The sequence below is a fragment of the Netta rufina genome, assembly GCF_964035555.1.
Source record: "Netta rufina genome assembly, chromosome: 2".
Classification (NCBI taxonomy): Eukaryota; Metazoa; Chordata; class Aves; order Anseriformes; family Anatidae; genus Netta; species Netta rufina.
In genome coordinates this window covers 51743500-51754555 of record NC_140124.1, presented here as the reverse complement: position 1 = coordinate 51754555, position 11056 = coordinate 51743500, and the positions used below count along the sequence as shown (strand labels likewise).

The 11056-nt window shown below is 44.8% G+C and overlaps 1 protein-coding gene across 1 annotated transcript; it reads right to left on the bottom strand.

Annotated features, from left to right (window-relative positions):
* Positions 1-6819: 6819 nt before the first annotated feature.
* On the bottom strand, positions 6820-9544 carry NHLRC1 (NHL repeat containing E3 ubiquitin protein ligase 1; the record flags this gene model as incomplete). Its single annotated transcript, XM_084281617.1, has 1 exon — positions 6820-9544. One exon carries the CDS (start codon positions 9542-9544, stop codon positions 8411-8413), a length of 1134 nt encoding a protein of 377 aa, XP_084137743.1. The 3' UTR covers positions 6820-8410.
* Positions 9545-11056: the final 1512 nt, after the last annotated feature.

Genomic DNA, 11056 nt, shown 5'->3' with positions numbered 1-11056 from the left:
GTGCTGGCCAAGCCAAAATTTCTCCTTACGCAATTATTTTTTCACGATGCCTGCAAATACATGCTCTGGCCAAACGTGTGCATCTCTCTAAAGTGCAGAGAAGAAAAGAAGCTATTGCTTGGAAGGGATTAGAGAGGAGAACAGGGAGCATTGGGAGGTCTGCACGTAAGGAAGCTGAGTGAGTCAAAGCCTTGGGAGAGGAGGTGGGTGGCACTGTGTTTGTTCAAAAAGAAGGACGGATTTTGGCTCCTTCTGCTGCCGACTGAAATCAACAGGAAGATTCCCATTAAGTTTAACAGTTCCTGTGTAAGGCAGAAACAAGTGCTGAAGGTGCTCTTGAAGTGCATAAGAAGACAGAGAGGTCTTTTATTTAAAAAGCAAAACACCCAATCAGTCTCTCCAGCCAGTTCTCCCCAGACTGCAGAAAACATAGCAAATACAATCACACAATAATCAAGAAAGAAAAATAAAATCATGCCCTCTGAAGACTGCCAAACAGTGCAACCACTGGGTGTGCATTTTTTCAAGGAGATAGATTTAGAGGCACAGGCTGCCAACACAGGTTTCCAGGTTTCTCGTGTTCTGTCTCCACCAGCATTTGACAGGGAAACTCTGACAATATACGGGACTTGCCTACATAATCCACTAGAGGGAAGACCTCTGGGTCACTGGGACCAGACTGCTGCTATCACAGACAACCCCAAAAAGCCAGTGACCTGCAATTTGTTGACTTCTAATTGAGTTTTTCCCATAATCGTTATCACAAATAAAGCTGCACAGGAGGACCTGGGGTAGAAGTGTTCCTAAAGCTGTTGGTCTGCACACAATTTAACTGTAAAGTCCTTCACCCTCGTGCATCCTTTAATAAAACTTGCCTGCCTGTCTCCAGAACACGTTGCCTGAATGACTTACATCCTTTCCCACCATTCACATTGTGATCCGAGGTTTCCTCCCTTCAGTCTGACAGTAAAGATGAAAGGCTGTTTTAGGAAAGAAACACAAATAAAACAAAACACGGACTGAACCTCTGGGTGGATTAATCCTTCTTCTGAAGTCAAAGTGGCGTGAGCACATGTATCGACCACACAGCTTGACTAAACAGCAGCTAAGGAGAAATATGGTTCTGGGAGACATTTCAAGGGACTAAACATTGAACCGTGGAGAATGGGCGAGGTCTATGCAAAAGTCAGACATAGGAAAAACGTGGTTGAATTTCAGAAAATAAAAAAGACTTCTCATCAAGAAAAAGACTTGAGACTCAAGTACAGCACAAATGAAAGAGTGATTGTCTATCGCTCGATACGTATGGCTGAAAATAATTCAGCCGCATGGCTTTTATTTCTGCAGTGAAAGAGATGCAAGAAAGAGAAAATCTTCTCCTGCCTTCAGTTTACATTTTTTCTAAATGGGTGTTTTAATTTTTTATCTCAGCAATTGCAATATGGGAGAAACATGGGAAGAGTAATATTGGCTTCACTTTAATTATGATATTATCCAAATACTGAGCAGCTTTATGATCACCACCAAAAAAGAGAGAGAGAGAGTTAAATAGAGCACATGTTCTAATTGTGAGCCTGGGGCAACCTCAATTTTTAATTAATTAATTTATTTTTGTGAAAGAATGTAATTTATTTTTGTGAAAGAATGTGAAAGAAGTGTCTAACTGCCCTGCAACCTTGGAAGTCCTTTCCCATAGTCTTCTTGAAGGTGGAACCGACCGTGTGGTCTCCACCACAGGGAAACAGGGCAACTTCTCAAACTGTTGGCAATTGCCAATAACCTCCTCTTTAAGACTGGCAAGAGCAGTCCAGGTGCAAGCTCTCCACTGCTGACAGCTCAGAGTAAGCCTTGTCCCAGGTCTGTCAGGTTACTGAGCAACCCCACGTCCCGAAAGGGAGGTGCTGCACCAATCCCCGTAGTCAGCTGGACTGTTAGGAACCAGCCAAGGCTTCGGTGTCTTACACAGAAATGAGCACGAAAAGCTAAGCCATTATGTTAGCTTTGCTTTGCAAAGGATTTCTGATGTTGAAAGAATGTCATAATTAGTTATAACATATTCTAAACATGCACAGGGCTTTCAGCATGTAAAAAAAAAAAAACACCAACAAACCAGTGTTCCCAGAAGTTGTCATAATAAAGTCTGCTGCAAAGACTTCTCCAGGGCAAACCTCTGCACTAGCCCAAATCTCCCTGACTTCAAGCCCAGTCCTGCATCGTTTATTTATATGGACAATTCCATTTGAAGTACTCATCACTGCACATATAAACTATTTATGACAGATCGAGCCTCAACTCAAACAAGTCACTGTAAGGAGTAATAAGAACAGAAAAAGAATAACATACATATTTGAAATACTTTAGGCTCCATAACATCGTGCTGTAAGATGAGTGGAAACTGATGCAGAGCTCACTGAAGAGCCCTGTTTCCTACCTAATTAAGGGCTTTGACACCCAAAGGAGACAGTCACACAGTTTTCTAAGAAGGCTATTTTAAATTTTTAATACTTCCATCTAACTTTTTTGACAGATTTCTTATAAAGCATATCTTTAATGACATCATATTCCTTCTCACTTTAAGTTCTCAGTCTGTGATAGTACAAGACAAGCGGTCCTTGTTTCTTCCTTTCACCACAGGTCACTAGTTACTAAACTCTGGCAAATACTGGTTAAATTCCATAGTCCCCATTATTTGGGAAATCATGCTAGGTGAGCAGTAAAAGTTTCATGTGTATTTTGTCTTTTATCTATTTACATTCAGAACAAATACCAGTAAATACCTTTTGTGATTACGTAGGTATGACAATCCTTTCACTATTTCTTTCTATTATAAATTTTAACTAAAGTTCTGATAAAGGACACATGTATATTTTAACATCTTTACAGATTTCTCAAAATAAATTGCTTCATTTTCCAAGTTATAGTTTTACCTCTCTAGACCTATATCCTGTTTAATATTGTCTACGGTTTGTTAATTACAAAGCATATCGGTGTAGAGTATTAAAAATGCTTCACAGAGTCTCCTGACTAGAAGTATTTTCATGATTTAAAAACCAACATATTGCATAAAACCAGAATTTGTTCTTACCTTAACACACGGCTCCATATAGTGCTCACCTGTGAAGAAGGAACGAAAATTGCCTACATTAAGAAGGGTCTTCACAAAAATGTTACGTATTTATTTGATTATAGGGAGTATACTTCTCTAAAATGCTCAATTTGCTCCACATCTTCATTTCCCACAGATTTTTCCTGTGTTTAGAGTGATAGACTGCTCTCTTAACTATTACCATCTGAAAAGCGCATAATTCTGGCTGTGAAATCTGTTCAGAAGTAGGTTTTCCCCCAGCCAGAGTTCAATGCTAATCAAGAGGTGACTGCCCTTATCTTCCTGTCCATTTTCCAGCCTGAAATGCTTCATGCCTTAAGAATGCATTCCCTTAGCTGGAACTATGGGTGTGCTCTGATTTGGGGGGTGTTTGCCTTCTGCTTAAGCCACGGACACCTTTCATTAATTTTTTTCTCATTTTCGGAGTTAATCTCTTCTCCTCCTTTCTGTCCTCCAAAGGAAGTCACTCGATCACTGCCATGGGGCTTCACAGCAGGACACCTTCCTACAGAGCACATCCAAGCTCTGTAACCACGCAGCCTCGTGGAGCACGCTGGAAGCAATTATCTAGGAATACATTGTATTTTTGAAAAGTATGAATTTCCATCATGTGTAGGAAACAACAAAGGAATTAGTAACAATGAGACCATCAGTAAAATGTCAAAACTTGTTACAAGATCGGGAAGGCAGCTCCCCGACAAGAGGATAATTAAATACAGACTCTCCCTCCTTTATTAAGGCACCAACCTTGTAATGGGAAGTCTGAGATTTAGTCTCTCATCTGCCAAAGGCTTCCCTTGATTCTCAGCTCTCTTGTCTGCAACTGCAGGGCCAGAGCATTTGTATTGTGTTTGCCTCACAGAGATGTTGGAAAGCCAAGTTCAAAAATATCTCTAAATCTCTTGGAAAGCGTTGGACTGGAAAGAAGGCATCCATGCAATGCATCGTCTGCTCACCAAAAACCTCTCCTGTGTTCAATAGCTTTGAAGATGTCCAGGAAAATCACGGGCTGGTTATATTAGGGAAACACTCCAGAGAAAACCTGCATATTTGTGTGACAGAATCACATACAAATCTGTTATTATTAGCACATTTAGTTGAGATAATCAAGTTGAAAATGTAATATGGATGTGAAGCATGGCCAATGCCCACTTTGATGGAGGAACACAGCCCAGGTACGCCTTCCTCCAGTGTTAATTAAGCTGGACAGCACTGACTTAGCTAGACAGAGAGGGACCAGATGAGTGACTCCAGAACTGGCAGCACCTCTCAGAAGAAGGGGGTTGGTGCTGCACAGACCCAACCAGCTTGGAACTTGAGAAAATGTGTTTTTTTCTTCCATAATGCTCCATCTTCCATAACTCTGCATCTTCAACACACCGAAAATAATTTTCTAAGATGGAACATGGGTTATGGTGGCGTTGCACTCTACAGAAAAATAACTTGCCTTCCTATATTTCCCTTAACCTTTATTTTATTTTTTTTTTCCAGCACAGTCACATGGAGAAAAGTTGTTTTTTTTTTATCTCTCTCAACCCTTCTAGGAAGGAGAGGCTTCCTGTATTTCAGGTCGCCACTTTGATGGACACTGCTCTATAAAACTCTTGGTGGTTTTGGGGCTTGACTTTACAGGGGCTCTCCTCTTCACCTGAAATAAGTCCACATTAAAAAATGCTACAGGGATGTTACGGCTGCATGTCATGAAAATATAAACATCAAACTGATGTGCACAGCAATGTGGCTTGAGGGAACTCATAGCCAAAGGCCAAAAGTAAATTATACTTTTTATACTTTTTTTTTCCCTCTTTCTTTCTTCTTTTAATTCACCAAGCAGAATAATTATATTCTTTAAGAGAAAATATTTTGTGCAAAACCAAAATGAAACAAAAGTTATGTTACAGGACACAGTTTTGATTCACATCTGTGAAACTCCTCTGACACCTTGCTAAACACTGTAAACACACCCAAGTATATTTATATGCAACGAAAGCAATCTGAGATCAGAGCTTAAAAATAAACCAAACAGAAATTGCAGTGTGTGTGTGCAGCAGTCATACCAACCTATAGCAGGGGAATACTGTCTGTTACATTTATTTGCAATCCATAATATTAAAATATGTGGTGCAGGGGATTATGCAAAGCTTAGGTCTTAGATTCTTTTATTAAAAAGCAGCGATGATGATTATCAGTAAAGCAGCGAGACACAATCCCATATTATAGGTGAAAATCCCAGCGCTCTTTTTCGAGGGAAAGAACACATCTCGCTATCCCCATTTTCAATACACCCAGTAGAACCCCAAAATCATCATCTGCCTAATTATATCTGTTCAGGCAGGAGCCCCTCATCCTTTTCCATCCTTCCCCCAGAACCCAAGTTTTTGTTCAGTTAAAATATTTGACTAAATTCCAACCAATTACCAGACAGACAGATGCAATGTGTGTTCCGTAGGTCTTTGAAAAGCAGACGGCATTAAGTTATCACCCTGAAGGCAACAGGTATCTAAATTAGCTATGGGGAAATGTGCATAAATGCATAACGTAAGAGGCAAGAGTATGAAAAAAAAAGTAAGAGGTAAGTGCAAGAAAAAAAAAAGACTTCTTAGTTTCTTATATGCGTATTGGTGGATCTCTCTCTTAAATCCTCTTGTGTGATTAAAGAAAGATTTCAGGTTTTCCCTGAAAAACTCAAGGCTTTTAACATAATTTTAATGTATTTTTTTTTTAAAGCTTCTTAATTTGCATGCCCAAATCAAGTGAATTAAAACAGAATTCAGTGGTTTCTTTGATGCAGTGCTGAACAATGCCGAATACCAAGCCTTACAGCAAAAAGAAAACAGCATCATTCACCAAAAATAAAAAAAATAAAAATAAAAAATGCATTTGCTTGCAGTCAGTAAATCAGAGAATGCAGGACATGGTACGGGGCAAACTAGGTAGAGGAAAGCTGGTTTGCCCTAGCAGGTAGAATAAAGCAAAACCCAAACAACAAGTGACTTCTAGCTATATATCAAAGCAGACAGGAGAAGAGCAGGCAACAAATGAGAGATTTTGTGTATATTAAAACAACATGAGTCAAATACTCAAAAGTCAGCATTTCAGCTGCTAGTAAGCTTCCTACATGGTAGCAGGCACTAGGAAACTTGCCCACCCATGAGATCAGCAGGAAAAACAAGCTCCTGGTGCAGAGGAAGGTTTGAGGAGATGAGAGCTCACAGAGGAAGCGTCCGGGTCCCACAACTGCTATTGTGATAAACTAATAATGATGTATGAATAAAACATACACGGTATTACACGCATTTTGAAACACAGAGGTTCCCCAAAGGAAGTGTTATCCAATTGTTTTTATATCCCTCGAAGACAGCTGTCTTGGCACCTAGAAAGGCATATATAAGCCAGGGGGCTGCTTCTCTCAGTAAATTTCCTTCTTGAGCCCTCAGGAGGGCTCCTAGGCAGGGCAGGATACCTCCTACTGCAAAATATCCGAGAGATATTTCTGGTCCCACCAAAGACACTTGCTGCGTGGCTTGGCACTAGACCAGCTGTGCAGGCCCATGTATTTTCCAACAGCAACAAATCACCCTACAACTTCGGCAGGATATCTCCAAAGGAAACAAAAGAAACCACCTATACAGCAACTACAACAGAGAAATTGAACTGTAACAGAGAAAACTGTGATAAAAAGGAGTTAGAAACTTTCAATAAATTGCCCAGCATAGGAGTAAGCAAATCACACTTTATTGGCAGGTCACTGTTCAATCAGCCTTTACAAATAGCTGCAATATAGCTGTAATAGTTTTGTTTGCTCTGTTTTATAAATGGTAACATGAGACGGATTAATACATTGTCTGAATTAGAGGGCTAAAAATGCTTCAGTTTGAAATATTTGGAATATCCCTGGTACAGCAATACATGCAGTTACTAGCTGCCCAGGAAGCCAGACCAAAAGCCAGATCAAAATAGAAAGACTACCTGTGAATTTCAAGTGTCTTTAGTTAATACGCATGCTTTCAGTCACTACATACATGACCAAAAAGTTTTATGCAATTTTGATCTACTTGTTTCTACCTCATAAAGCATTTACATTTATATCTAACCTCCTTTTAGTGCTGAACCACCTAAACAATTCCTTTAGGAGCAGAAATGCCTAAAAATGCAGCAGTGGCTTCTAGTGGGTGCGTTAAATCCTTCTCAAAGTAATTCCCTTATAACTCAATTTCCATGGTGCAATAAGGCAACAGAACTCATGTCCACAGTGAAACTGCTTTCAGGATAATATAAAATGACCTAAACCTGCAGTGTATTCGCTATCAAGAATACCTCCTTTGGAAGCTCTGGAAAAGCAAGTCTCACATTCCCCTTTCCCTGTTATTACTCCTCAACACCATTTCAATTTTTGACTGAATCTTGAAGATCGGTGCAGAAGTACTAAATTCATTACGAGACCGATGCAGGTAGTGTTGGAAATCTCCCAAGAGTACCTGTGTTAGTGACACAGCCAATTTAAATTTGTATATGCAGAAGTACCTGTGGTCTAAACACCAATACTCAGAGAGGCTGCTGGGGAAAGCTGCCCATGCACATGGCTACCTCTAGATGAAGACACAGGCTCATGCATTATACAGGAAATGCAGCTGCTTCTGCACAACTCTAATAAAGGCGGTAATAAACTAATATGAAGAAAAGTGCATCCAGAAGTGCATTTCCCCAATATGGAGAAAAAAAAAAAAAAGTTTTGAGCGCCAATCCACGTCCTGTAACTCACTAATTGCTGATAGCTCCTCTATTGCAATTCACCTTGGCTGGATCAAATGACCCTGAGCCGAATCTGCCATTTCTCCACCAGTTCATCCAGTCAGTCTCCTTTCTCATGCAGAAATCCTACAGAAACCATTCTGTCACTCTCACGCTTAACGAAGAATAATGAAGACAAGATGCTGATGACGGTAACCAAAAGATGCATCCTTCTCTCTCCCAGCTGCAAGTCCTGGATTACTCCATTCCAGATGCTGCTATTACTTCGCAAAAAGTAGTATGAATATTTGGTTGTCAAGGCACGGAATAGTTTTTCAATGCCAAATCGTTTGGTTGATTCACTGTTGACTGGCCTGCAGCGGGCAGGTTGTCTCCTGTGGGTAGGCAAGGGATCTGATGCGAGTTACGCTGGAAGCAGAGCGTGCTGGTTAAAGAGGGTAACTTCACTTCAAGTCAAGCCCACAAAATACCCCCTCCCTACACACCTATAAGACCAGGACTTTGCTTGCTTTGTGGCCAAAAGCAGATAGAGACGTATAAACCTAGGCCCATTCAGGTGGAGCTATATATTTTTACCGTGTGATCACCGCTGTCTAACACCACGAGGGAATTGTCTGCCGTGTAAGTCAGTCCTATGGGGTATGAGAGCCCATGGCTAATTAGAGGTTTGAAGATGGGAAACTCCCCAGGCTTCCCTAAGCAGATCACGGCCTGGCTACAGACATCTGTCACTACGATGCGGCCCTCTTTGTCGAAGGCCACAGCCGTGGTGTATATTTTGGAGGGGAAGAAGAGGTTGAGGCCAAAGCTATCCATCTGTCCCACCAGATCCATGTCCGCGCTGAATATCTTTATCCGGGTGCTGCTGCCCTTGGGCCCCCTGGCCTTCAGGTGCTCCACCACCACCACCGCCCCCGAGCTCCGGCAGACCGCCACCGCCCTGGGGCTGCTTAACTTGGCCCGCAGCACCTGGCACTTCTTCAGCTCGCCCTTCCCGAAGTCGGCCGTCAGGCGGTACAGCACCCCTGCCTCGGCGTCCGCCAGGATCACGTCACTCTCCGGGGTGGCGTCCAAGCCCCAGGGCAGGCAGAAGCCCTCTCGCACCGCCAGCACCCCACGTCCCTCCCAGTCGAAAGCCTTCACCGCCCGGTCCCCGCCGTCACTGACCACCACGTGCCCATCGGCCGTGACGGCCACGTCCAGCGGGTACTTGACGTCGCAGCCCGCCTCGCCGCGCTCCCCGAAGCGCTGCAGGCAGGACCCGCTGTGCCCATAGACGTGGATCCTCTTCTTGCCGTCGTGGGCCACCGCCAAGCGCCCGGACTTGGGGCACGCCGCCACCCCCGTGGGGTTGACCAGAGCTCCCCAGCCGCCCAGGGCCAGCCGCAGCGCCGGGGCCCCGCTGCCCGCAGCCGGGAGGATGCCACAAGCCGGGCCCAGCACCTCGAGCAGCTGCAGCAGCGGCAGGCAGTCGCTGGTGTCGGCGGGCACGCAGACCCGCCGGCAGAACGGGCACTCCAGCCGGCCCCGGCCGCCCAGGGCGCCCAGGCAGCCCCGGCAGAGGACGTGGCCGCAGGGCAGGTTGCGGGGCCGCCGCTGCCCGCCGGGGCCGTAGGGCTCGAAGCACACCCGGCACTCCAGCAGGCCCAGCTCCGCCTCGCCCGCCTCCCCCGCCGCCGCCGCCATGCCGGGGCTGTGGGGCCGGGCGGCCGCCCCCTGCGGGCGGGCGGCGGAGGGACGCGGCCCCGCCGCCTCCACGCCTCCCCCGGCTGCTCCCTGAGGTGATGGCGGGCACCGGCACCAGCCCCCAGCCCCCAGCCCCCAGCCCCCAGCCCTCAGCCTCCCCTCCCGCCGCGCCGAGGTGTTTTAAGGATCGCCGGGGAGCCCCAGTTTTGGGAGGGAGTGTTTCTGTGCCTGTCACAGGGTTCCCGTTCCATACAAAATGTCTCTGTTAAAAGCACAATAAAATCAAATTATACACCTAAAACATGCGTCAGATTCATCTGTGCGTCCAGCTACTGAGTTACCTCAGGGTTGCTGGTGCCATTCGTGCCTCTGTCAGGGCAAGGAAGCAGTTGCTGCTGCATGCGATTCCCCTTGCTGTTCTGGGAAGCCTTTGAAAATGTGAGGGAAATATTTATTTATTTTACTTTATTTTACTTTACTTTATTTTACTTTATTTTTTAAATTTTATTTTAATATAAAAGTGCTGGCAGCCACTTTTCCCTCTCACACCCACACACAGCACGGGCAGTGTGGGCTCTTTTACCAGGACACCCCATCAGCACGGCCAAGCCCTTGTTCCTGGAGCCCTGTGCAGGACCCCAGGGTCAGCATCATTGAGCACCTGGGACAGCTGCAACGCCTCCCCAAACCTGAGATCAGTTTTAACAGCTCTCACACCTGGAGAAAAAAATCTGGACAGAAAGAGAGGAGATGCTTTAACCTGGTAGCTGCCGAACTGCGCTGAAGTGAAAATGTCCAAAGCCAGCAGCTCCCAACTTACGCCGGCCCACAGGCTACGAGAAGGTAGCACTGTAAGGTTCGTTGTCATCTCTTTCTTCTCTGGTGACCTGGTGCTGAAGCAGCTCCCAGTGGCTGTGAGCAATATCGAGAGCTGTGGGCTGGGGGAGAGGCGGTAGGTTGGGGACAGCTGTGCTGAAATCATCAGACCCACTTGCAGCTCAAGGACTGCAACATTAAAAACGCACGTAGCTTTTCCTCTTGTTCTAGTCTTAATAAATGGCAACATACTACATTGCAATCATACATTTCCTTTTTTTTTTTTTTTTTTTTTTTTTTTTTTTTTTTTTAGTAAGCCACCAAGGCCAGGGCAAAGAGCTTTCAGAGCCCCCAGTTCTGTAATTTAAAAAATTGCAATATTACCCCTATGACAATGATCAAAGACCTGCAAAGAAGGGTTTGTGTTCAGCTAACCACGCAGAAGCCCCACAGGCTTTCTCTGACTCCTCTCGCCCTGCAGCCCCCTGCCAGTTTGCCTGCTGGTCGCTGCGCTCTGGAAGAAGCAGCACCATGCTTGCAAGCAACTGCAGGAACATTTTCTTCCTGGACTCTCTCCTTCATTGTCAGCCATTTACTTCCCTCCTCTCTTCGCTACTCAATTACTGTTCCCCCATGGCGGCTGCTGCCAAGACTTCCTGCCTGCTCGTTGCCAGCTCGTCTCACAACCTGTAATCG